Source organism: Aulostomus chinensis, chromosome 14 (assembly GCF_037954235.1).
Source record: "Aulostomus chinensis isolate RoL2024-O1b breed Wild chromosome 14, RoL_Achi_v1.0, whole genome shotgun sequence".
Lineage (NCBI taxonomy): Eukaryota > Metazoa > Chordata > Actinopteri > Syngnathiformes > Aulostomidae > Aulostomus > Aulostomus chinensis.
Window position 1 is genome coordinate 7499647 of NC_141333.1, and position 27598 is coordinate 7527244.

At 41.3% G+C, this 27598-nt stretch overlaps 2 protein-coding genes across 3 annotated transcripts in view; one reads left to right on the forward strand and one right to left on the reverse strand.

Moving 5' to 3' along the window:
• The window catches only part of pla2g4ab (phospholipase A2, group IVAb (cytosolic, calcium-dependent)), a 31008-nt gene extending 5061 nt beyond the window's left edge, over positions 1–25947 (reverse strand). Inside the window, exons 1-15 of one of the 2 annotated variants that reach the window (XM_086225470.1) lie at positions 25839–25947; positions 11079–11183; positions 9703–9784; positions 9400–9548; positions 9080–9193; positions 8802–8839; positions 7516–7660; positions 6046–6182; positions 5276–5498; positions 4877–4991; positions 3780–3917; positions 3613–3702; positions 2405–2470; positions 1292–1422; positions 1057–1168 (exon numbers count right to left, since the gene is read on the reverse strand). In XM_086225470.1, coding sequence (XP_086081596.1) covers positions 1057–1168; positions 1292–1422; positions 2405–2470; positions 3613–3702; positions 3780–3917; positions 4877–4991; positions 5276–5498; positions 6046–6182; positions 7516–7660; positions 8802–8839; positions 9080–9193; positions 9400–9548; positions 9703–9784; positions 11079–11096 — 1558 coding nt within the window. In that variant the 5' untranslated portion in view covers positions 11097–11183; positions 25839–25947. Of the gene's footprint in view, positions 1–1056; positions 1169–1291; positions 1423–2404; positions 2471–3612; positions 3703–3779; positions 3918–4876; positions 4992–5275; positions 5499–6045; positions 6183–7515; positions 7661–8801; positions 8840–9079; positions 9194–9399; positions 9549–9702; positions 9785–11078; positions 11184–12906; positions 13250–25838 lie in introns of those variants that run through there. The other variant, XM_086225469.1, reaches the window with a different exon arrangement.
• Positions 14158–18473, forward strand: ptgs2b (prostaglandin-endoperoxide synthase 2b). The gene is made up of 10 exons (XM_086225471.1): positions 14158–14277; positions 14407–14523; positions 14615–14758; positions 14844–14987; positions 15217–15398; positions 15486–15569; positions 15653–15899; positions 16347–16633; positions 16729–16876; positions 17349–18473. Exons 1-10 carry the CDS (start codon positions 14217–14219, stop codon positions 17759–17761), a joined length of 1827 nt encoding a protein of 608 aa, XP_086081597.1. The 5' UTR covers positions 14158–14216; the 3' UTR covers positions 17762–18473.
• Positions 25948–27598: the final 1651 nt, after the last annotated feature.

Here is a 27598-nt window from a genome sequence, read left to right on the forward strand (position 1 = left end):
ACAACAAAAAGTCCACAAAATAAAATCATGATTTGAAAAACAACTTTGTCTAGAGCGACATCCACCCCAGCTCATCTGACAGATAAATGACTCACATTCATCCTGGTGATTGGAGTAAGGGTTGGGTACATTTTTTAGATGTGTGCTAATACCACACCTGTATTTCAGAACTACCAGCAAAACTTCTGTTAATGATTGGATTTAAAGCCGCAATAATCAATATTTCTCACATCAACAATTTCCTAGGATGAATTTATGAGGGGAAAAGAGTTCCGTGCAATGACCCGAAGAAAAGGATCCCCCAAGGTCTCTGCTTCCTGTCTGTCTCACGACTTTCTGCGTCTCATTTTAGTCATGGCTTTAATTTGAGCCGCAGCAAGCGAACACAAGACTGGCTAGTGAACTGTGAAGAAATCACCAGCCGGACATTAAACTCATGAGTTGTTCGAGACAACAGCGCAGTGAATAATAGGACGTCATTGATCAGAGGAAACATTAACCCAAATAAATGCAAATGTCGCCTCAGTAATGTGTTACGGACACACTCGAGATAACAACTTAATGAGGCGTCGGTTTTGTTTTTAGCTTCCTTCTAATATCCTTGATCAACCCCAAAATAAATTCAGATAATATTTCAACACACGCATCATCATAAGGACTGCATCAATAGTAAATATAAATCCTACAAAATTATGATTTGAGATTCTGGTGCAGTCCTGGAAATATACTGCCACTGGGTTTGACACAGAACCCTTACATGAATTCCCCTAAGTATTATTTCAACATTATTATCATGGGCTTTTTTATTATCATTATGGAGGATGTACAATAATATTGGCACATCATCAAAATCAGCAGATATTGGTAACTCTCTAAATATTAATATCGGTTTAGCAAATCAAGGTTAGTTTCTTCATCTTTGCTCATTGATGTTGTTTATGATGAGGTAACGACATCTTTTTCCAAATGTTTTGGTGATAAATGAAAACTTTCCACTTCGAAATGTAACTTCTTCTTACGTGTTTGTCAGTGTTAACAAAATGACATGTTTCCTACCAGTGACGGCGTCCACCTCCTCCTCCGGTGTAGAGGCGTGGTACATGACCCCGCTGATCGGAGAGAAAGGGATGTTGGTGTTCAGGTTCAGCCCCAGCATGAAGTTATGCACCTGGTCGGATGAAGAGGGGATAGAAAAGACTGATTTTGAATTTTAAAAAAAAGGTGAAGTACAAGGCAAGAGTAGAGGAGTGTTTCTGTTACTGAATGGTTTCCAGTGAACATTTTCAGACACCTTGCCCGCCCGGCCCTCTCTCGTGTTGAACAATGCAGAGTCGCTGAAGAGGGACGTGAACATCCGTTGAACCCAGCTGGCCTGAGCAGTGCGATGATACTCGTCCTCTGCTTCGGGGTTCTCTGTTCCACCTAAACACCAAACTTTTTTTTTTTAATTTATCAAGCTTTATGCAGAGGAACAATCTGTTAAAATCCTTTCCAGTCATCGAGAGCTGAGAATTTTGTCTTTTTCTGTGAGAATTGGCGACTGGAGCAACTTCAAACCACATGAGGTAACTTAAATCAGCTCGGCCTACTTTTTAAATGAAATTCAGTTCAGCTGTGAGAGCACGACCATAATGACGTGCAGTATATCTCAACTGAAAATGTGTTCCAAATAAAAAAGTATGAGGTCAAAAAACTACAGTCATCGCAGTCAAGAGGGTTAATAAGTTCTTCTTTCTCCTTAAAAAAGAAAACGTGTTCCACGCTTTGCTTAGTCATGGATTTTTTATAAATGAACCTGACGAAGCCGCGTGTGAAGCACGTTGTTCACGTGGTTTGCTTGTGAGCTCTTCTGTTCTAAGACAAAATAAAATGGAAGTTAGGCAGCCGTTTTGAGTGCGATGACTATATATTTTTTTTGGAACTGGTCAAAGCCTTCCAGCGATTCTGCACCAAGGGTCACAGCTCATGCAGGTGTTAATGAGGCACTTTTTCACTTTAATTGGCCAAGATTTAGAAAAAAAATCCATTTTCAGGGGTTTTACCATGAGGTTCAACAAAAAAAGCTTCAAGTTGTTGATTGTAGATATACAGCTAGTTCCAGCGTACTCAGATTTCTTTTTACTTCGTAGTAATTTTTAGATTCTTTCACCGTTCTTTCTCCATCCTTTAATTCTCTTTCAGTTTGTCTGTAACTACACCCAAATTCATCTACACACTAATTAATGCTTTGCAAACCACAAAAATGTAAAATATGTGGGAAGTAATAGACTTTCATTTGAACCCCATCGTGTTTTGAAATGTTTGCCATTCAGATTCTCGTCTCTTTTCAACCATCATGAATTTAATTGCACAGGCATCTGTTTCTACGCCTCTGCTATGAATCATCGTGCATATATTCGCTCACCTTTGCGAGGTTCGTCATCATTGTCCAGACTGTCTTCTCCGACGATGTGCTGTGGTTTGATCTGCTCTGTAAGACACGAGAGCGTCATTCCTCACGTTATACCTTCAACGACCCGTGTTAATCTCCTTTGTGTCGTACAGCAACGCCGTCCCCGACAGACTGCTTATTCACATGTGACATTATCAAATTCACCTTCTACTGTACTTCTATTTTTTTAAGCCTGGTTAGAAAGGCAAGATCATTCATTGAGTGTGTCTGAATGGTAAAAGGTCATCCCAAACAAATGGAGATGAACTATAAGAGTAGTCACTGGAAGCTGAAACTCTCCCGCTGTTGTAGTAATAACACACACATGGGACTCATGCACATAATACACCTTTACACTGTGTAATTTGACAGCCGGCTAACATTTATTTTGAGTGAACCTACTGTTGTCTGACTGGCTTAAAATCACTCTGGCATAACACAAGAGCAGACAGGACCAACAGGGCAGAAAGCTATGTTTCAGCAGGAGGTTTTACCATGGTTCTGCTGGCTCATTCACGAGAAGTGATGGCCTTAACTAGAAATCCCCACAACCATGCAAACAATGTAACAATGTGCTCATAGCTGAAACCACATGATTTTAATATTTCATAAAACATTTCAAAAGGATAACTGATAGAGCATGAAGACGTCATCATCGGTAATTCATGCAACTGTACGCAACCGTTTTTCTACTGTACGGACTTCTTTGTGAAGTTCTTCAATTTTATGAAAAACTAAGAGGCACTCAAGAGAGCGCATATGTTCGTCAAGGTGAGCTCAGCCAACGTTAAGTACCATTTTTAGCTTTGTTACACCCCAAAAATTGTTGTTGATCCTCTGCCTGTACGACGTCCCACCATCAAGTTTGGTGAAAATTGACCTTACGGACACAAAAAGCACCGAACAATAGTAACTAGAGTACCATATATGTATATCTTATAAACTATGTGTCTATTTTTTTCTTCAGTATCTTCAGAAAAAAAATCCAAACACAGGATGCTTGAATTTGATATAGCTTTAGAACGCATAATAATTATAATATCAGAGTGATACGTGCACTTTGCTGTTTGAATCCTAGAGATCATATACAGTATGTTACATTTGTACCAAAGATCTGAACTATTCAGATTTCAGTCTGGTTGGAATTCTGTTTAAGGCACGAAGAAGGAGTAACAGTTTACCTAATTCTTCCTCCATGGTGCTGCCCCCAGCTGTGTCTTTGATCCCCAACACCCGGTTGAACAGAATAGAGAAGGCGCTGCCCCACACACCTGGCACAGCACAAACACGGTTAGTTCATGTAACGAAAACAGAACCAACAAATCTGGTGTGTTCGAATTTTTCTCACCCATTAGAAAATGAAGAGGGTTCTCTTCATATTTCCTGACAGCAGTTCCCATGAAGAACTTGCTCCCGAACAAGTCAGGGGTCATGAAGGTGCCGTACTTTGCCATACCAATTTCATAAGGGCTGAACTCCACCCAGTCTGCCGGTAAAAAGCTCAGGGTTAATAAAACAGGAATGTAAAAACATTTTCATCATACGTAAGAAAGCTGTCACCCGGGAAACAAGTTTTTCTTTTTCACTACACATGCAAATTGTACACAAAACAAGCATTTGCACTTTGCATTTTTTTGCATTAAAGTATTGAACAGTGATAATAAAACACCTCAAGTTTCTATTTATCCTCAAATACTATGCATAAACTTACATCTCCTGCTGGCAGCATTGTTTCATAGAGATTATACTTATTTAAAAAAAATACATCAAAATAAATGGCGGTCAGCATCCGTCCAAACAAAGGTAAAATAGGCCTAAAACGTAGGGTGAACTGTATTTCAAGTCACTGCATTTGAAAATATGACTCACAAGTTAAATTTGAGTATGTCTTGTGCCGAATTTTCAAATCAGACTGCAAGAGCGTGACATATTGCTAAATACGTATCAATATATATACAATCAAGAAAATATGATTGAAAATATGGGCAAAACATACACATAGAAAAAGGCGCACAGACAGAATCCTGTGTCATCTTTTCGTCAATTATTGCCCTTCAGAAGAGTGGGTACTTGAGCTCACTTTTAAAAGAGAGGTGAAGAGGAAGTAAGGCTTTTAAGGAAGTAGAGAAACCAGACGAAACAAGTTTTATCTGTTTTGGATACCCTTTTAATGTGCCTAACGTTCGAAGGTGACAAGGAAAAGAACACAGTGAGAAAGAACTGTACACATGAGCGGGTTATGGCCTTGTGCACACGCCTCAGTTCCTTGATAGCACACAGTAGTTATCTACCACCACAGAGCCGTTATTCAAAGCCAGCCCACCATGTCACGGCACATCCTCTCTGTGGTGGCAGAGTATGCAGGATATCAAGAGCTCTGTGAGGCTCATGCGACACTAAGTCGAACAAAAGCGTAGGAAGTTTCTACAAAAATGGCATTTTTACCTGCAAACATGAGCTCAGAAACATCTGGCTTGACATGCAGACAGGTGAAGAGAGGAAGGGGACTCTGGGCCTGGTTTATTTTCTCCTGAATGTCACTGAGCTTGATGTCCATCCTCTGAGGGGAGACAACACAGTCCATCAATCATTCCCACTCACATTAAATATGCAATGTATGAACACATATATAGGAGTCCAAGAGTGCAGGCGACAAATTACAACTGGTTGCTTCTGATTATGTGAACGTAGATTAAACAGTAGAGGCCAGAAACATTAAAAAAAAAAAAAAAAAAACAGTTCAAAAGAAAAGAGGAATAAAGAGGAGAAGTGAAATTTGAGTGGAATTTGAATGACGCAATAGCGAACAATGAGAAGACGTCAACATCGTAACACAGCTCTTACCGCGGGTATGAGCGTTTCTCCTATGAGCATCCCGAAGATATCGGTGAATGTAACAGGCTGCCCAGAGGCCTTCTTGGTCCACAGAGCCTGGATGTAGTTGGTGATGTGTTGAGGCAGCAAAAGCCTCAGCGGGTTACTGCTAACTCTGTTCATCAGCTCCTTGTTGATCTCCTTCGGGCCCTTATTTGGAAACTCCGAGTGAGAGTAGAGAGAGGACATGTACCTACAGGGAGAGACACACAGACCATGGGGAAGAAAGACACATTGCATCCATTTAAAAACAATTACTATACTCAGAAAACATCCCTGTTTACTGTAAATGTTGGGATTTTTTTTGCATAAGGTACTGTACTTGTAAGGAATATCTTTGTAATACATCACCCTGCAACCATAAAGATGGAGACTGAAATAAGCCAGAAGCACTTGCTTGATGACAGCTTCACACCAGCAGAGGAAAGTAGAGAGTTTGCCAGAAGGAGGAGGAGGCCCCACCGGAGCAGAAATGAGGTGATGTGTCCATACACAAAAATTCGTTCTTACATATTATAGGCTTGGAAAAAACATGATCATTACAAGATGCACCGGAACGATGTCAGGGAAAGCAATTCCAAACAGCCATGAGGCTTTACTTCCTGTCTGTAAGACTAAATTGAGGGCTAGAAAGGTTATATTGTGTGTACGTAGAAATTTGTGTGTAACAGCATTTCATTAATGAAGCCCAGCGTGGCTTCAGAAAAAGAATGTAAAGAATGTAAATGCATAAGACTGACCAGGTGGATCCAGAGAGACCAGCAATATAAGTGGCACAATCCAGGACCCCAGACTCAAACAGGGCTTTCATCACACCAGAGAAGCCAACCATGGCGCGGAAACCTCCCCCTGAACCCGCTATGGCTATAACTGGCACCTGTAACACAGTGACACACACACGAAGAAAGTCACGGTGGGATGAGGACAGAGGCATGCTTGATCACATGACGACTCACTACGAAGTCTCCCACTTTTGATTTCTCTCACATTGAGTAACTTCCCTCCTGTGCCCTCTACACAGTGAGAATGCTATGATAATTGAGGCACACCTTTACAACATTTTTCCACCCAGTGCACTCAGATTTTCAACCATTTCATAATTGCCATTGTGTAACATAACTTCCTGTCTACAGTCAGTGTTTACATTTCTGTCAGTTCTGAAAAATCGGACATTCAGTATTCAATGTAAGCCATCCTGGATTACTGTGTTAGAAGTTACTGAAGCAGAGTTGAAGACAGCGGCTGGTTATCTAATTCCTCAAGCGCTTCCGGTACATGCTGAAAACATGAACAGGCCTGATTGGAGATTACAGCCAACCTCAAGGGCATCTATCCAAAACCATGTCAGTGAGCAACAGGAGAACTCAACAGCTCGCTGTAGGGTTGAAGTGTTATTGTAGGCTGAGTTTTGAATTTGGCTACGTTAAAAAAGCAACGGATCTCCGGCTTATACTGCACATTCAGTCACTGTCACGAACGAATGCCATGATTCATGATTCATGAAAGGACGGGGGGGGGGGTGTATGTTCATGAGTGTGGTAGCGGGAAAGACCCCTCTGGTCACAAGTTTAGGGTACTAGTGACCGAAAGAATTCAAACGCTAATAAAAGTGAATGAGATGAGTTACTGGTGGAGTGGCCTCCTCGCACTGCGACAGTCCAAATACCTATTTTTGAAAGGTAGTTATCTCAAGAGAAAGGTAGCTATGTGACATAACTCCAGGTTTGATGAAATAACTGATGCCACTGACTCACTATTTTAGGGGAAACAGTGGAATCACTGGGGGGTTGGGGTTAGAGGTAAAAGCTAGCCAGGCCACAATTTGAATCACAGCAAAATAATCCAGCGCTTTGAAAGCTGACTGTCCTTCAAGGTTGCATGTACTTGTTTTCAGCCTTTGCCTGACCTAAAGTAGGCTAAGCATCGAACAGACGTCATTAAAGTAATATTGAATTCAATCACCACAAGTACGGCCAAGAAGAAAATTTGATATATATTCTAGTATCTAACTCTCCGTTGAACGCAAATTTCCAGCTTTGCTCATCTGCACATTAAATTAACCATTTGGTGACACATTTCTACCAGCTGACACCAACCATTGATTATTTTCGTTAAAACCATATCTCACTTCAACAAAGTATTGGACATATTGTAGTTTGAGATTCTGGGCACTTCCATGTAACTTGTGCATTCTGTGACCATGTGCCCACCTCCTCCGGTGAGCTGGGAAGGAAGCGAGGCTTCTCCATGTCCAGCAGCTTCTTGATCCCCAGCATCACTCGTTCTCTTCTGGTCTGTCTGAACTGCTTCTCTTTGTCACACAGGGCTTGGCTGAACCGCAGGTCCAGTTTGGTGCTACAACCACAAAGTAGAGAAATTTAGCCTCACTAATCTCTGCTAGAGGAGAGGAGAGGAAGTCACGCTCAGCCTTTTTCTGCTGAGCGACGGATAGAAGATATCATCTAGCTGTCAGTGACAACCTACTGATGCTGTAGAAACTCATCTCTGGGTAAGATCATATCAGCCGGAGGTCGGTCTGATGACAAACACACCAGACAGACACTCAAGACCTCTCTCCTGTCTCACTACTAAACTTTGCCCGGTTACTAAACCTTCGAACATGTAAGGTATTTCCCAGCCCTCACACTCACCCCATGCAGCGATGCCATGGGAATTATGATATATTAGCATTCACAAGTATCCTGTTGTTACTGAGTCATGTTGCTCTAATTTTAGTCGTCTGAGTGCTGTGGTCAAATGCCTGTGTACTCTTGAACCAGTGACGCATGTGGACATAAGACACAAGGCAGGTATTACCTGTATTGCATTTCACGAGGGCCTTGAGGTTGACCCCAGAGTAAATAGTGAGACTTAATACTCTGTAACCACAAGTGCACACCTTTTCCAAGGCCAATGTGAAAAACTGCTATTTTTGAGATATGTTGAATGAATTTTTCACAAACGGGTTCTTCCTTCACCGGTGCTCTACATTCCAGCCATGAAAGCAGCCACATTTGAGCCTGATCTGGGACATTTAGAGCTCAGTTCAGGCTCCAAATGTGAAGACTTGACTCTGGTCAGGGTATGCACTCTGCTGTAGGCTGCTACGCTCTCCCTGACTCGAGGCCAAATCTCGCCCCTATGAGAACTGAGAACAGACACATTTGGGCTGAAGATTTATTACAAGTTATTGTGAAAATAGTTGGAGAGGTTTTTATGCAATCTTGCTGAGACAGAAAGGCAAAGTGGAGCAGGCAGATCTCCATCACCCATGAGGTAAAAATAAAAAAGTAGTTTATTTTTCTCCAAGATAAACAGATCTTTAAAGAGTTCTTTTTCGGCCCCTGCTCCACCCTTCCAACAAGTTTGTTGAAAAATTGGTTCTGAAGCTTGGACAACCGACAACCGAAGTGGACAAACGGACACGGTTGAATCATGAGCATCTTGGCAGAGGTAACATAAGACTGAGACAATAAATTTGGAAGGGAAAACATACCAGATCTCCAGGGTCATCTCTAAGTAGACTTTGGTTGCCTGTCAAAACGATGAAATTTTTGGTTACCAGGCAAGAAATGTGTGTTTAACAACAAAAGCAAGAGAAGCAAAAGAAACTAAGGAGGAAAATGAGACACTTTTTTACTGGTTAATGAATATAGCCACTCTAAAAAGTTTGCAAAATCCCTGCTTAACTAAATCGCTCCCCATGTTGCTTATCTGCACAACTTACAATAATAATGAATAAGTATATGAAATAAAAATGTCAATATGTCTTACTTTGCCAATGAGGAACGTCTCCATCTTTGTCTGGCCAATCCTGAGCTTGGTGATGTCATAGGACACAGTGCCGAGGGTCTCGTCCATGACATAATTGGCATCCATCAATGTTAACTAATTGATATAAAAAATTAGCAGCACTTTGGTCATTCCTCCAGCCACCGGTTAAAAAAAAACATAATTTTACAATGTTTCCTTAGTGATTCTGATCTTTATTAATCAGACATTTTAGACATTTGTGTTCATGTAAATCTAGTCAACCCTCCCTACTTTGTTAGACTCTACTGGGCGAGAGCGGTTAAAAAAAGTCCAGACACTACCTCCAGGACGTTCTGCTGGTTGGGGTCTAGTATGAAGTAAAAGGTCTCGTTCCATTTTGGATTGATGTCGTTGTCTATGTGCTTGGTTTTCTTTCTGCTCTCTGGGGCCGTCGGGATGAACAGCTCCACGTACGGGTCTGGTGTGTCCACTGCACAAACAGACACACAAGCGGAACTTATTGAGTTTCTTTTTCACACGACGTCACTCAGCAGAACAAAACCTCAAACGCTTTTGAATAATCTGCAGAGTCGTTGCACGTGAATGCAAGAATCAGAGGATCGAGGAGTAAAATTCAGACTCACGCAGGTCACCCAGCGCTCCCTTAGTGACGCTCTCAGCTCGAACTACAGTCACTGTGAGTTTGTGAGAGAACTGTTGTTCCACCTGCAACACATCAGTTAGGTCACTCGTTGCCTCACGTGGGACAATCGGTCCAAAAGACATTTCAAAACCAACACACACAGCAGCATTGGGGTTTAACCTGTGTTGCATGAGATGCACGGTTACAACACATTATGTAAGCAGTTCCTCGAGACTGGCAGTCACCCTTCAGTCAGTGGGAGAACAAAAGTTTGTGTAGAACTGAGACTAAAGCTGCTGACACTTGAAGGCAGAAATGTGCATAGGCGCAGTTTTCATCAGCTTGATAAAGCCGAGTTTAAACATGGTCTCATCTTTTTTTGAATAAATCCCTGCCATCGTGTAATTGTACACCACGCAAGAGGCTTCACTTTGCTTTCCTCAAGTAACGGTTTGCATTTAAAAAGAAAAGCCGTTTCTATCAGAAGTTATCAAACAACTGAAAGATGCTAGTGCAATTTCAAGGTATGACAAATTCAGAATCAGACTAGAATTACAAGCTGAACAAAATCAAAGGACCGGACATACGTGGCAGAGGCTATCAGCTCTGAGTTCAGTTCTTGGAAGCCTAAAGTGGCTCCTCACCCCACAACCAACTCTTGTTATTTCCCCAGTGAAATTCACCTCCCAGCTGTGTTTACACCGATCGAGATTTACCTTCTCTCTGTCTAAATAACATAAAAATGATAACAAATTTCCAAATGTTTTTGCATGTTTTCATTCACAGGGCACTACTCAAGTCCGTGGAATCTAGTTAACACTTCCTCACACACCAAATTCCCAATAAGCTCCATTGCAGGAGAGACAGCGTGCGTTTCAGCCAGAGCACGAGGAGTCTTTTCAGGAAAGTGTTGAAAGACACGAAACAGAATTTCTCCGATCATCTCATTCATCATTTGTGTTTGAAAAATAAAACTCTCCATCAATCCTGCACTGACAAAGAACATGACCTTGATGTTTCTGCAAAACTGCTTTAGATTTCAATCAGCGATGGGAAAAAGATGCGTTTAAGTTTTATTTTTAATTGAAAACTAAATACCGCTTTTGAGCTTTTTATACTCGTTTAACTTCACGCACTTCAGGTTTCGCACCAATTGTCCTTGTCCATAAAGTAGCTGGTCACAACCTTTCAAAGACTGTCTTTGTTCCCTTCATCGGCCAGCACAGTGACGTTTATTAATCTTTTGTATAGCCTTTTGTTTTCGAGTTCATTTTCCCAGCTATAGAATAATAATTGGTGCATTAACTTAAAGTACAAGAGTCTCTCCACTTCTGCTTCAACTCGGTTTGTGGTTGCTGTACTTTTGCCAGTACTCACAATTATATTGGAAGCCATTGCGTGCTGTCAGCAGAGGAAGCCTTGGTCAAGATGGGAACTTTATCTCAGGAGAGCATCTCAGTCATGAACTGAAACATTTAGAGCCTGAAACGAGAGACGCAACTGTTGACCGTTAAAACGCAAATAAAAAGTTCAATTTCAACAGACATACAAGCATGGAAATTGCATTTCTAAGAAGAAAATGTCACTATTAATCAGATGGAATAAAAGACAGTGTGTGCAATGTTATACTTTTCCACTGCCTGTGAGGTAATTGTCATAAGAACCTGAGACTTTTATGAACTTTCTGCCTGCTGCCCAGGCCTAAATTTATAACCATATCATTTTAATAAGTTGACTTACTTGCTGAACCTATGAAAACCAACAGAGCACGTTTGCGTGTGAAAGTGCAAATGCTCCTAAAGTGTCAGTTGAGCGAGTGAGAGAGAACGAGAGAGAAAGATGCCACTAAAAGGAAATATCAGATGGAGTGATGGACTGGTGTGAGGTAAAGCAGTCAGCATGTGCAGAAGGGAGGGAGAGAAGATTATTCTTAGTAAGAAGAAGCCGCCGTTTCTCTTTAGAACTGCACAATATACTGATGAGAACTTTGAATATGGTGTGTGTGTGTGCGTGCGTGCGTGCGTGTATGTGTGTGTGTGTGTGTTCGTGTGACAATAGTACATCAAGGTCATTTAGCCTTTTCTCAGCTGTTCACCAAAGCGTATCATTACTGGGAGGACTGAGAGCACGTAGGGAGTCTGTGCGATCATAGAACTGGTCACGTAGTTCGCCTCAGTTGTCCAAGTCCTGTGAGAGCCAGTTCACTCTGCCCTTGTTCCGGAGCGTATAATAAGGTGCATGCGTGCCAACATAACCCCAATAAATTTTAATACCAGGACAAAAAAATGTGAGAGAGACACAAGAGAGACAAGACGCAAAGCAGCTGGAGTAATAACGCCGTGTGTCTTCTGCTGTGGCTGAAGTTATGAGTATGAGAGTATCGCGTCGCAGGTTCTGATCTTACGCTGCTTAACCAAAAAAACAACACACACACACACACACACACACAAAACCCAGAATCAGGCCGAACCTGTTTGCTGTGACCTAGTAACCATTCAAATGTGAAACGCTGTCTGACTTTCCACCACCTGCGATATTGGCAAAAGCAGTTTCTGATCTTAAAAGATTTCATTTTATTTATTTATTTGTTTTTATTTCTTTGCAGCACCCGAGAGGTCATTAATGGAAGCTGTGGGGGGGGGGGGAGACCACAAATCTCACGAGATCAATGGCTGTGGGTTTCTCAGTACAAAAATACTGCAATGAAAAGTCACCCGAGTACTTTTAGCTGAATTACCGGCTTCATCAGAAGAGCTCTCAAGGCTGCTTCTTCTCGGCGTAAGATGCTGAACTACATGGCCAGATGTTTCACAGTGATTTAGCCATTACAGTGATGGGGTTTTGTTCTTCTTTTGTGCAACTTTTGAACGAGAAATTGGAGACGGACTGAAGGTTGCGCATTACGTGAAAGCACCTCACGTTTATCTGTCGTCACGCTGTTGCAAAAGCGGATGATAAAGCCCTTTCATATGTTAATGTCAGCCAGTTTTTAAATTTCCTTGTTTTCTTAGGTTGCGCAAAGTCAACTGTAAAAGAAGACGCTGGTTGAACCCTCACACCCCCCCCCCATTGTTCCTACCACTGACATTCCTCTCACTATATAAATCTTTCCGCCGCCCCCCTCACCCCCCAACCTTAAAAATAAAACACAACACTGCGTTTTTACTTAAAAAAAAAAAAGAAAAGAAAGGAAATGGCGACATACCTTCACAGGAGCGAGCATTCAACTCACAAAATCCTGAAAAATGAGACATGGTGATCGACAATCTACTACCGCGGCAGATGGAGGAGGTGCTTCTCAGCAACGCACCCGGCAGTTCGTAGGATCGCTGCTCGGAATTGTAGGAAAGTATACTCAAAAGTTTAACTGTTCAAAATAACTACCTGGTAATATCACACAAAACAAACCGGTAGGTAGGAAGGGGAGACCAAAAAAATAGAAAAAAAAGAAAAAGCAACGAATTCCACACAAGAGTCAGAATGTGATTTGACAGAGGAAACTGGAGCCGCCAACTAACCACCTCTCCCGTCCAAGTGCGCACCTGAACGCACCAGCACCGTCCACTAGAGGGCGCGTAAACGGCGTTGCTCTGAGAAATGACTTTTTTGTGTGTGATCCATTTATTTAAAAACACACTCAAGTTTGACGTTAAAGTTTAATGCATCCGTCATCATTCCCCTTTTACTGAGTTTGCTGTTTTTTTCCATGTCGCGATGACGTGGATATCCCTCCTTTGCTGGGTTACAAATTTTAGGATTTTATACAAATAACTTCGAAAAAATTTCCACGAAGATTATGTGAAACGACAAAAAGAGGTAATAGATACATGCGTGGAGTCAAGGAGCTACAATATTTCACGTGGAGTGGAATTCCTCCATCTCAAATATAAACACACTGACACGAACTCTCTCATAAACCAGTTTAAATATATGTATCATATGTATCAGTGTGTATACAACGCATATTCTACTTGTTTTATTTCTATAGTTGAATAAGAAAATACTAATTTAACGATGAAAATAGATAATATTACCTTACTACTACCTAAGATGTGATCTTTTAGGGAAACGGACTTTTGAAATGAAAGACATTCTGGAAATAAATCCCACACACGCCGTTTGCAGGCCAAAATAATACACATTTATGTTGGTAATTATAGGCTCTTGTTATAATTTTGTTCTTTTTAGTAATTTCCATTCATAAAACTCATTCGCAAAAAAGAAGGAAAGGACAAGGGGATCAGAAATGAAAGTTTCTCATCAGAAATTATTCAGAAACAGATTCAGACTGATAGGATTGTGTAAGAGGGAATATTCCTCCTGATAGTTGATTAGTAATTGTAATCTCAGGCACGTCTGAGTTGGTCATTCATTAAAATCCTGTTCCACCGCACGCATTATTCAATGACGTCATCTCGCATCGAGTATTTAGTATAGCCTCTCTGAGCAGGTCGGAACATTCAGACTTCCAGACCTCAGAGCGACGCGGAGGAGAGGAGAGAAAGTCTTTGGAGTATGAACAGATTCACTTTTACGGTTTTCCTTTTGGCTCTGGGGGTTCTTATCTGCGAAGGGGGTGAGTCCACCATAATAATAAGAACAAAAAAATAGAAATAGGGAGTTTGTTTCTTAACTTACTTTGTTTGAAAGTGAGAATTTTGAATCTGCTTGAGGTGATCTGTGAGTAATCGCTCGTCTGTTTCAGGCAACCCATGTTGCTCGGAGCCATGCCAGAACAAGGGCGTCTGCACAGCACTCGGAACTGAAAGTTATGAGTGTGACTGCACACGTACTGGATATTATGGGCACAACTGTACAACACGTAAGTATAGCATGTGTGTTCGTGTCAAATCAGACTGTATTTATTTCAGTTATTTTGGATTATTCACCACTCCATTGCTGGACCTCCACAGCGGAATTCCTCACCTGGGTCAAAATGTCACTGAAGCCCACCCCCAACACGGTGCACCATCTCCTCACCCACTTCAAGGGCTTCTGGAACATCATCAACAACATCTCATTTCTCAGGGATGGCATCATGAAATATGTGCTGACATGTAAGTATCTCCAGCTGAAAGAAAGATGAAGATCCATTTAAGACTAACTGTTATACTGACGAAGCATTAATCTCCTCCCCTCCAGCGCGATCCCACATGATTGATAGTCCTCCAACTTATAATGCTGATTATGGTTACAAAAGTTGGGAGGCCTATTCAAATCTTTCCTACTATACAAGAATCCTCCCCCCGGTGCCACGGGATTGCCCAACCCCAATGGGAGTAGTAGGTGAGTGTGCTCGTAGCTTTTGGGAAACCAGTTTTTTCAGATTCTTGAATACTGAGCAAGAATGGCTCAGTCTCATTCAATCACAGGAAGTGACAAATTGTGTTTCTGTTGGACTGGTACGAGACCAGAGTAATAAAACAGGATAAAAAACTGTATTTTTTTTTCTAACAATGCAAAATTCCTAGCACATCATTCGATGCTTAATTTGCATTCTGAATTGTCTCTCCAGGTAAAAAGGAGCTACCTGATGTTAAAATTCTGGCTGAGAAGCTCCTGATGAGGCGAAAGTTCATCCCCGACCCTCAGGGCACCAGCCTGATGTTTGCATTCTTTGCGCAGCATTTCACCCACCAGTTCTTCAAATCTGACATGAAGAAAGGACCTGCCTTCACTTTAGCTCAAGGTCACGGGGTAAGGATGGCAGGCAGGCAACAAAGTCAAAAAGTCAACTGTGCGAGATAATTTAACATGTATTAATGGCGCTCTTTATGCCTCCAGGTGGACCTCAATCACATTTACGGAGGCAGTTTGGAGAGGCAGCACAAGCTGAGACTCTTCAAGGATGGAAAACTGAAATATCAGGTATGAGAAGAGACGCATGCTGAGTGGACACTGTCTCGCTTCAGGTTACACAGTCTAACATGCACTTCCCTTAATCATTTCAGATCTTGGATGGAGAAATGTACCCCCCAACTGTAAAGGAAGTGGGTGTTGACATGCACTACCCTCCTCATGTCCCTGAATCTCACCGCTTCGCCGTGGGCCACGAGGCATTCGGCCTGGTCCCTGGTCTCATGATGTATGCTACCATTTGGCACCGCGAACACAATCGAGTGTGTGACATCCTGAAGGAGATCCATCCCGACTGGGATGATGAGCGACTCTTTCAGACCACCAGACTCATTCTGATCGGTGAGTTTATTTTGAGTCTGATATTTGGGGAAGAAATTCTCCTGTGAAAGGCATGCAAGACTTATAAAGAGAGGAAGTTGTACATTCTAAGTCTGGCAATCACCTACCAACAACCACGGGAGAGGATGTGAGGACAACGTTGAGAAACAGGATTTATTGCAAGACGCAGGGAATTTCTTTTTAAGAATAAAGGGAGAGCATTTATATTTTGTTCCTATATCAGGACTTTATTATCACTGATTCCAATAAGACCATCACCAACGTAAATCACAGTAAAAATCCTACAAGTTTAATTTCTCAAACAAATGCTTGAACACGTAAATCTTTAATTCAGATTAAAGCTGAGCAACCGAGCTATTCACAGTCAAATTAACCGTCTAATAAAAGTCACCTTACACAAAAGGTACATTTAAGTCGAATGTAACTTTAAAAATCAATGTCTCACAGGAGAAACCATCAAGATCGTGATCGAGGACTACGTGCAGCACCTGAGTGGCTATCACTTCAAGCTCAAATTTGATCCCGAGCTGCTCTTCAGTCAGCGCTTCCAGTACCAGAACCGCATTTCTTCTGAGTTCAACACCCTGTACCACTGGCACCCGCTGATGCCCGACTCCTTCCAGGTAGAGGAGAAAGACTACAGCTATAAAGAGTTTGTCTTCAACACCTCTGTGGTGACGGAGCATGGCATAGGCAACCTGGTGGAGTCCTTCACCAAGCAGATTGCTGGACGGGTGAGTTCATGGTCTAGTTTGTGCATTTAGATTGAGTGTGTTGTTTCTTTTTGGCTGCATTCTTAAATTTCTATGACTTTTTTTTTCTTTCTCAGGTTGCTGGAGGCCGAAACGTCCCGGGACCTATTATGTACGTGGCCATTAAATCCATAGAGAACAGCAGACAGATGCGCTACCAGTCCCTGAACGCCTACAGGAAACGGTTCTCGATGTTGCCCTACACCTCATTTGAAGACTTAACAGGTGAGACACAGTGACCATCGCTTTAAACACCACAGCCAAGTGCAGGGAAATGCTGTCTCAGGCCAAATTATTGCTGCATCAGTTACATTCGAATACTATCGATCGTGGACACTTTGCAAAGGGAAGGGTCTGACATCACTACATCTCTGAAGGATGGGAAAGTGTTTCCATGACTCTACCAGATGTTCATTTCACCCTGAGATAGTGTAAGCAGATTGTCATCACAGAGAGCAAGACATAAACAGACAGGAGAGGCTCCTTCCTTGAGAGAGCGAGGTTTAAACTATGCAGATAGGGGAATAAATGTTGATTGAATGTGATCAAAATAACATGCTGGTGAAATAGACAAAACAAGGACGAAATAGTGCTTGACGCTTCTTTTGTTCCTCTGTCACTGAATCTGTAAAAACAGAGTTTGCAGCTCCTGAGCCAGAGAGACAAACCAGATTAACTCAAACTATTTAATTCTCAGGCGAGAAAGAAATGGCAGCAGTGCTGGAGGAGCTGTACGGAGACGTGGACGCAGTGGAGCTCTACCCGGGCCTGCTGGTGGAGAAACCCAGACATAACGCCATCTTTGGAGAGACCATGGTAGAGATGGGGGCCCCTTTCTCCCTCAAGGGTTTAATGGGAAACGCCATCTGCTCCCCAGAGTACTGGAAGCCCAGCACCTTTGGAGGCAGCGTGGGCTTTGAGATCGTCAACACAGCTTCTCTGCAGAAGCTTGTCTGCAATAATGTGAGGGGCCCCTGTCCTGTGGCGTCCTTCCATGTGCCGGACGTCAAAGAGACAGGGTCCGTGGTCATCAACTCCAGCACGTCGCACTCACGCGGCGGTGACATCAACCCCACTGTCATTCTGAAAGAAAGGACTACTGAGCTCTGATTATTTTATTTTACAATTTTATTTTATTCAATATATATGTATTTATTTATTAATTTATTTTTCTATTTATTTTTCTATTTATAACTTAAAATTACAGATAGCGGATTCATTTTTTTTATATGGAATTTTTGGATAATGTTTGGCTATCAAGGACAAATGTCTACAGATGTGCTTATTTATTGAAAGAATCAGTGTATTATAAGTTATTGTGACAGTAATGACCTCAGTCAGTGTAACTCGATACTTGAAGGTTAGTTTACAGCTTCAACTATGTGGTAATTTATGTTATGTTCATCACTTTTATCTAGATTATGTGCTGCTGGGTTTGCATTTATGTTCATGTGTTAGCCTCTGTTTGATCCACACTGCAGTGGGCAGTGATACAGTAGTAGTGATATTCACAATGAATTACATGACAGATTTCAACTCTGTGTCTGTTCTAATCTATTCCTTTTACAGTATTGTTTTACTGATATTTCTACTTCAGTCTGGGTTTATGTAGTCATTTGAAATGACGCTTGAGCTGCACAGGTTGTTTAAATTTGCAGCTTTGTTTGTAGAAAAATTTGTATAGTGAGACTGTGAGATAGAGATGGCCACAGTTCCTTTCTGTTGTCAGTGCCAATCAGAGCACATGATAATACTAATAAATGCTACCAGGAAATGGTGCACATTTCTCAGAAATCATCTGTCTGTCATTTTCATTTTGTCCTCCCTTGTTTCCTTTTTCTGTCAGCAGAAACACTAGAATCCATATTTGGCATGAAGACGTTCATTTGTCATTCATAGCCATGAGCTCCATAACTCTCAGTGATAAAATTCCCTGCCTGCTATTTGATAGGTTGCTAACAATAATAATACTCGAATCAATAATGTGATGGATGACACATCCATTATATATCTTTATCAATTTTCAAAAATACAACGCTGCACGCGGCTGCCTGTGGCGCCGTAGGAGACAAAGCTCAATGTAATCTGTCCTTTTTTTGTTCCCCTAATTATTTTGTAGAAAATGAATCATATATATGTGAAGAATATTAAAAGATCATAACACTTTTCCAATTATCGGCGTGCGAACACAATAGTGAATTTAACCTGAACTGTCAGATTGGATGTGATGGTGCTGCAAAGATACATCACTGCAAATGAAATATAAAGTCACTCCAAATTTCTTTAAAAAATGACTTTGTCATTTTTAAGAGAGTATAAGGATATTTCATGGCAGGGTTAAATGATCTACCATTGCAAGTGCATTCGCAGTGTTTATTGCTTCATTGGAGAGCAAGCTTAATACTATTCCTGCAAAATATATGACTTTTGATTACTTTACATTTCATCAATCATCAATCATCATTTATTTATTCATCAATCATCTACAGCTGAAAAACAATCAGGCTAGACTGGTTATCCAAATCCTGAATCTGCCCAAATGTCTGATTCAAAACAAAGAGAGGACAGGCCAAAAAAAATAAAGGGGGGGGGGGGGTAGTAACCAATGACAGTACCACTGAGACGTGCACCAAAAAGTAACACTGGAACACAGTCTCATCTACAAGGTTATTAAGTGCAGACAATGTTTAAGTAAATAAACTTATTTTACTAGTTATAAGATGAATGGCGTTCAAGTGGGAGGCTGCACAAAGACTTCAAAATAAGAGATCTGTAATTCAAATCTACATCCCTGTGGTGATAAATTTGTTTTTCGTGTGTAAAAGCACTTAAATTAGGATGTTTTCTGCAGCTCATGAGCCTTCACTTTTTATCACATCAGATAAGACATGCAGGAACTCGCCAGGCTGCGGGTTATCTTCACGGTCGGAAGAGACTCAACGTGATCCCATGGTTCCCAATGAATCTGTGGTGTGATAAATCAGTTCAGGGAGAAAAGAAGAGGAATTTCTGTCTGAAAATTTTTGCTTTGATGGTACGCCGGATCATTCTAAGAAAAAAAATTTTTTAATCAGTCCATACCCCTTGAGCAAAGGAAGTGTCCTGAACTTCTGCTTTGAGTTATTTGTGTTGTTTTTAGATTACTACATCACCTCACGCTACATGTCGTATTTCAAAGAGGAAATGAGGGAATTGCTGTGGGCAGACTGGGTGCACATCCCTAAAACTTTCCATTTGTTCATGTACACTTTACCGGGAATAATTGCAGCGCGCGAGAAAAAAAAAACCCCTTTACTGTATATGAGGTGTGAAGCATAGTGGCTGGTCCAAAAGCACTCAGCAGTGACAGGAAACCTTGTAACAGCAGTAAAGGCCGGCAGGGAAACAAAAATGAATGGGATGAAATATTTTTTCTACTGAGCCCACTCCAAATCAAACATAGTAGAAGGAATGTTGACGTGACTGGCAGCACATAGTGTTGAGTCAGGCCGCAGGACATCATCCCCTCTACACAATGACAAGTTACATTTTCCCATCCATCCACATATTTCTCACCAGCGATACAGAGAGGACATTTACTCTCTCCCCTCGCACTGGAGGATTAGAGTTTGAACACAGAAGCGCACACACAGAAGCAACAAAATTACATTAATTAAGTCATGTGTATCATCTCATCTGAATCTGATGGACAGTTTCTTCTCCATCTCATAATCTTTGTCTTCCACTTCAAAGGACCAGGCGTAGGATTCCCCCGTCACGGGGATTTGGTCCATCACGGCATGAAAATGACCTAATTGTGCGTGCACATTATTTGTTTTCCACACTGTCGGTTGTCTGATGGCGAGTATTATTATTCCATTGTGCAGCAATGTGTGGCATGCTCAGGATCTAGTCTATGAGATTGAGCAGGAGAACACATCTTGCTTTGTGTGGGTGTAATGAAGCTGTGCAGGCTGCTGGCCTGGTGTGGGGGGAGATCAGGAGACATCAGTCTGAGTTTTCCTTCTGACCGCTTCAGGACCTCTTTGGAACCAGACCCAGTGGATAGGCAGAGATCTGAGACCTGAGTTACGTGACACTTTGCAGATGGCAGGAACTGAGGTCAACTGGAAGCTGTCATCCACACGTGAAGCCCTGGCAATGACCCAGTGACCACTAATTTACTCCAGTGCATATGTTTAAATGTTTTGTCAACTGACTGAGCAAATTTTCTGAAGCTTTTTTTGCGTGATTTCCTTCACATGCAGGTTTTCATATGATTGCTAGACTACCAATCTGCTTGTGAAACAAGACCATGCTCTTACATGTCGCTTCTAATCTCAGGAATGGCAAACCGGAAATAATGGTCTCCTATTTGGTGAATGTGTAAGCTGCCATTTGCAACCTAATTCTGCACAGCATTTTTTGCAGGAGGATGACTTTTAATAACGTGCAGAAGGTCGAAGGACTTTTATCAATATTGGATCAAGGGAAAACCAATGCTTCGTTTTTATGGGATTTAAATATCCTTCAATTTAATGTTGCACTTCTGCAGTTATGTTCACCTTTTTCCATCCCCTACTAACAATGATACAACGCTCCCCTACATGCCTCTGCATGACATTCCCATATCCAGATCTCCCTCGGCACAAACACTTACCCAAGTCAATTCAAGTCAGTTTTATTCGCCAAATGTGCCAAATCACAACAAGTGTTTTTTCAGGACACTTAACAAGTAGAGCAGGTCCAGAACCTCACTCCTTCAATTCATTTACAGCCAACATTTTTCAATGAGCAAGAATATCTTGTGACAGTGGCGACAAAAAAAAAAAACAACCCTTCCTTGTAACAGACAGGAACATCGAGCACCTTCAACCTCAATGGGAACAGGCATCTGTTTTGACCGTCTCGAGGGACAGAGAGCAGGAAAATGGGTCAGACAAAGACAGCTCAAGGAAAGGGACAAGAAGATCCGTTTCCTGCATTTTACATACTAGTGCATGCATCACACACTGAGCTGCAAATGTCAGCTCACCTGTAAAATAAATCTGGCATGCATTTAATTGGCTTCAACACCGGTCTTGAAAATATGACATGTTTATGACTGATTTCTGGCTCGGATGTGTTGCATACGAGGATTCACACTGAGAAAATGCAGAGGAGTGAACTTGCAAGACATCCAAAAAGCATGAAAAGACAACAGCAAATACAAAGAAGAAGAAGAAACATGATTTGAGCTTGGTGAAATCGGCAATGAACCAAAACAAACAAAACGTAAAGGGTACAACCACTCATGCAGGTTATTACAGACGTTTGGCCTGATTGATACTGGATATGTTTTTTGTTTTTTTCCAGCATGTAAGTCTTACTCTTTAAGGTGCCGAACTCTGATGAGTCCGGCCAGTCACTGCCCCGAGATCCAGCACTGGATTGGAGTCTCCAACAGTTCATCAAACTGTGAACTTTAAGGAGCTGGGGAGTCTGGTTTGGGCACTGCAGAATCAGAACCGTGATCTGCAGAATCAGAATCAGAACCACGGTTATTACAGAATTTCGCCCCCGGGATTAATAAAGTATTCTGATTCTGATTCTGATCCTCAAGTCTGTGTTTTGCTGCTGTTAGGTGGTTACTCAGACTGCCTCAGGGAAACTCTTCAGTTGTCATCACCTATGATGTCAGTCTTTCAAAGTCACAGCAGTTTCACTTCACACAGCAAAAGCATTTTTGTCATAGTTCCATGAACCCATGACAGTTTTTTTAGGTCAAGTTGTTTGTTGTGGGAAGTTTGTGGAACTGAGATGTCAGTCAGGTAGGATTCCAATTAAGGAAAAGGTTGAATTTTTATTTCGTCTGAATTTGATGGTGTTCGTGGACCTTGTAGCCAGCCAACGCCTCTATTGTAAACGCGTGCCTAAAAGAGTCCTGTAAAGGTTAGAAAAATAAAACAAGATGAGTCTGTGGTGACGTGGCACATTGACAGGTGAGGTGATCTCATCTAGAGGGAGGCCAACAGATTAAAATGAAATCCACAAAGGTACATTGTTCTAGGAAGAGGAAGATCAAGACTTTGGGATTTCTCATCGTGAATCTGTTTGTTTGCATCCACACCCCCCTCACCTCTTACTGGATAGCCATGAGAACATCCTTCCTGGTTTTATGAGGAAATTATTCAAACAGAAGTAAATGATCCATGAGTCATCAACATACATCTGGAAAAACACACTGAAGAGTAGTTGTTTAGGGAAGTAAAAATAAATGAGAGAATCCATAAAATCAAATAAAATGTCTCCATCAAGTCACGTTTTAACAAATAAGGAACATAAATGCGAAAAAATATCAAAATATATTGGATTGGTGTATACTGGACAGCAAATATTTATATTTTTATTCAGCGCTGATTCCTCTGTTGACTTTTTAACGGGTTTTTTAATTAGGGTCTTTTAATTAGGGTCTTAGTAGTAGTACCTTCAGGCGAAGACCCTCATGTTTGCTCGTTGTACCTGTGTTTCAAGAGGCACTGAGTGATGAAATAGAGATTTTTTGTTGGCATGACAGAGATCTTGACAAAGCACTGACCGTCACACTCTGTAAATCTTTAACTTGACACCTGACTGTCTACATTTGAATACAAGTTCCTATCCACCTGACCTGATCAAAGCCTTTTACGGCTACACAGGTGAATGAGCAGACTTCTCTTTCAACTTCACCTTGTCACAGGATGACAAGGCAACATAATAAAAACACAAAACAGCTGTGAAGGTGTCACTCCACACACAACGTAAAGCGGTCACGATACATCATTCACACACACTAACAACACACACTTACTCATCCATCAGACATACACGCACATCCCTGTTACAAACTACGATACAAGACCATTTGAGGGCCTGAAGAGGTGGATGACACCACATACCAGAGATATGAGAAGATGTTTCACAGACAACCTTTGTTTATCCGACTTGTCTGATAAAGATTGTTCTATGAAACTCCAGCGCTAGCCTGTTACTCCCCTCCATTGATTTAGGATTTGAGAAAACAGTGATGTCAAAATTTACCATTAATAAAACGGCTGTATTTCAAAGCATGAACCCCAGACAGAAACTGCACTTGGCGACCCACCCACTTACATATGCGCGAACACACACACACACACACGCAAACACAATCAGTCACTTAAAGAGCATTTGGTATTCTTAGTCTCTTGTTTCACACATATGCGCAGTGACTAACAGCCCGTTACAATCGTCTTGTGAATGTCAGTTATTTGATCTGCTGTCTCTGACTTGTTCCCATGTTAGTAATAGTGTGTCTCAGGGCTGCCACCTTGACACACCTTGCATATTTGCCACATCTATTTGCTAACTACTCTCGGTAACTATTCTCTGCATTCCATATACACTGTGTTTCCTTGGAAATCTCTTACTGTAATCATCAAACAACTGTCACAGCAATAAGTGATGGTTTGTTTGATTATATTTCTATAAATAGACATGTTTGTGACATGTGCATGCAGAACCTGTAGTGCAGAGGCAGCACTGACGAGATGAAATTACCAAGAAAAACGGTTAGAATTCTACGGTAGCAGCACCATGGAAACAAGAACAATAGAACATCACTTCGGTTCCTTTCTTGTGATGAATAAATAAAATGTTCAGTTGTTTAATTGTTTAGAAAACTATTTTATTGTTATTCCCTTACAACAGCTTGCTTGAATTAGATTCACTGTTGTAAAATGATGTTTTATTAAGTGAAAATACAGCCTGTTGGCACCAACCATCACCTAAACCTGCCTACCTGATGCCCTGTGTGTGATTTTGTTAACCCCCCAGACTGGAACCTTTCTGGTCTGTTTGTAGTCTGAGGACTGGTCCATGTGGAGAGCAAAAAAAGCCTACAAACGCAAGTTTACAGCCCATCTGCTGCTGTCTTATTCATTTTTTAGCAATCTGTATTTAAATGTTTGTGGTGAAACAAGTGAGTTGTAGATGTTTTCTCCAAACCTGATGGCCTCAGACGGGCTATAACCAGCTGACAGAAGAGGGACTCTTCTACTCCAAATATGGGCTTCAGTTGATGGGACCGGTGTTTTAAAGACTATATTGGGAAGTATCTGCTACTTCTTTAGCCAATACAGATGGAAGCATAGGATACAGGTGCGAGTGGAGCAGCTGTGAATCATTGAAACACATGAATTGTTGCAAATCATTATATCAGACTGAGTAAAGATGACCAGGACACCAGCCATGTGATTCACATTTGTCGCAAAGCAGTAGTCGTATTTGTTAGACAGACAATCAGTCTGTACTTTTCCCTTTCACAAAAAGGAAAAATACAGGGAAACACATGTTTCTCATTCAGACTTTCGCCAGCCAGTCTAAATGAAAGCAAATGGTTGCATTTTTTGGGAAAGGTCCGTGAATCACGATCCACAGGGATTCAGGTCTTGGCAGTGTGGCTGCAGGACACCCAGAAACCGATTGCAAGTGTGACCAGCAGAGCAATGCTGAATTGGCATCCAGAATCAGCATGTAACCTTGATGTGGATACATTTGCTAGCGGGTTAAATTTTTAGACATTCGGATGGAAGTGACAGGATCTTCAACCTCTTTAAGTTTCCTTATTAACGTGAAGCAACCTCTGCAAAGAAAGGCGTGCCAAAGAATGACATTTATTGCCTCCCACTTTTTATTTACAAATGCTGAAATACGATATGAATATTTTTGACATTACTTACAAAAATTAGACTAGCTAATGAATCAAAATCCTTTCTAAATATCTGTTGTCGGCCGTTTTTGAGTTTGCATGCTTACAAAATTTGAAAACAATTGTATCAGTGAGTTATGTTGATGGACAGGAGGTGAGAAGGGAACCGCGTTTTTGACTCAAAAGTTCAGTATTTTCTTCCAGGACTCAGGTAGTTGACCATCATGGGGGCTCTATGTGTGACCTTTCACAAACAATAGCAGTGACAAAAGTTTCCATGACATGTGAAATATTTGTGCTGTGTTGTCACAACATGTCAGGTGACAGGTAGCAGCGTAGACAACGTAAGAGCTAAGATACTCCAAAGATACTCCTACTCCTGCGGATGTGTTGTCATCATTCTAGTGTATGAAGGACAACAGTGGAGTTAGTGAACACGCATCCATTCACACTAAAAGATTTCCTAAAACAGCCAGGCGGTAACAAACAGGGATAACTTACTCATTTGGTGGAAACTATTTTCAGCATGATGTAATGAGAATTTCCTGCTGCAGAATGTTACTTGTTGTTTTTGACTGAGCGTAAACTAGTGCAGGTGCTCATGGCAACAGTGACGGTTTTAAGCAGTTTGAGCATCGGGTGTGAAAGCTATACCTGTCAATGGATTCAAATCAGCTGATTGGGCCGCAGCGCTGATGTCTTGACTGACATTTCTGTCAATGGAGCCTCTATTTCATCTTCTATTTTGAGCAATGTGCTGTAAACAGAGACGTGTCAATCAAACCATTGGTCAGGATATGTTAGCATAAAAATAAAACTGCCGATGGACAATTTTATTAGTTTCATCTTCTGATAGGTATGTTTCTCCATCCGAGCCTTTCTACCTGTTTGTGGTTGTTTCATTTGTTTGTTGATGTTTAGGTAAGAAAAATTAAGTATGTAGATAATTTTGGTAAATATTAGATGCATTACAACCCCCTCTATACTACGGTGCCGTGCAGCTATTCCATTGTTAAATGTTGTTTGTTTACAGGGGTTGTAAATTGTAAAAAGTCTCGGAAACTGTCCATGTCTCCCTCTGAAGTATTTCATCAACCTGCGTCTGCTGTAAATCCCAGCTTTGGCTCAAACTTGGTCACGTTTATGGTTCATATTACTCTACATGCTCTGTATCAATAACAGAAAGGATGATTCATTAAGAATTTCTTCACCACAGAGTTGCTGACATACAAATGCTTAAGAAAACATATAGGAAACCCACAGTGGTTGCAGGATGAGTCATAAAAAAACAAAGGCGTAGGATAGAGAGCGCGCGTAAACACATTAGCGTGACAAGGAATTCTCCCGTCTAAAAGGGTGAAGGTGGAGGATGAGTGGAACATGAGGATGAAGTACCTCTGGGAGAGGACGGCAGGGGTCTGTCCACAATATTACCTGAATAAATGAAAATATATGTTGAATAGTAGAATAGACACAAATTTATGAACATGTGCATAGCACCAGCGCTGAGAAAAATCATTTGGGATAATATACCAGGTATCAGGCATAACATTTGCCTTTTATCTGAGAATAATCATTCGGTCAAACACCTCATCAGGGAATGCGACGCTTACATCTCTGCTGGTCCCACAGGAAAGCACACAGTAGGTTTGGGATAGTGAAGACCAGTTCAGGATTTAAAGCCTATTTTAGATTCAGATTCCATGGAATCAGTTCACATCTGTAGTTTCATCCCATTAGTTGCTTTAACTGGATCATTTTTATTTATCAGATGGTACAAATGATCATTTTTAATGTCATATAGGATTTTTATTCTTATATTAGTCCTAGCACAGTCTAATTACTGTATCCACATTGTTAAGAGTTATTTATATATATATATATATATATGAAATCACTGTGCAGCATCCCTTTATTTCCCTGGCATCCCTTTATTTGCACATCCCTGCAAAACATGTGACAATAAAAATGAATTATGTTTCCTCAGGGAGGCCATGAATTCTCATGCAGTGCAGAGATGAGAATGACCAGAGTCTTCCCTTCATTCCCTTCTCAGAGACTTGCAGCATTCAGCACGTGGAGTGACTGCAGCTTTTCCTCTGCTCTGTGTTCCTGCAGCTCCTCCCAGTGGATTCATTCGATACAATTTTAAAAGGCAACATTGTCAAAGTGTGCGTCACTTTTTCCCTTGAAACTTGAAACAAGAGCAAGAGGGCCCCTCAGTTGAAAACAGAAACATCAACATTGCATTTGGATGACTA

Bases quoted from the DNA above. Each gene is read 5' to 3' on its own strand.
- ptgs2b (XM_086225471.1), top strand. From the start codon at position 14,217: ATGAACAGATTCACTTTTACGGTTTTCCTTTTGGCTCTGGGGGTTCTT. The intron at 14,278-14,406 runs GTGAGTCCACCA...CGTCTGTTTCAG, and splicing joins GGTTCTTATCTGCGAAGGGG to GCAACCCATGTTGCTCGGAG. The intron at 14,524-14,614 runs GTAAGTATAGCA...GGACCTCCACAG, and splicing joins TGGGCACAACTGTACAACAC to CGGAATTCCTCACCTGGGTC.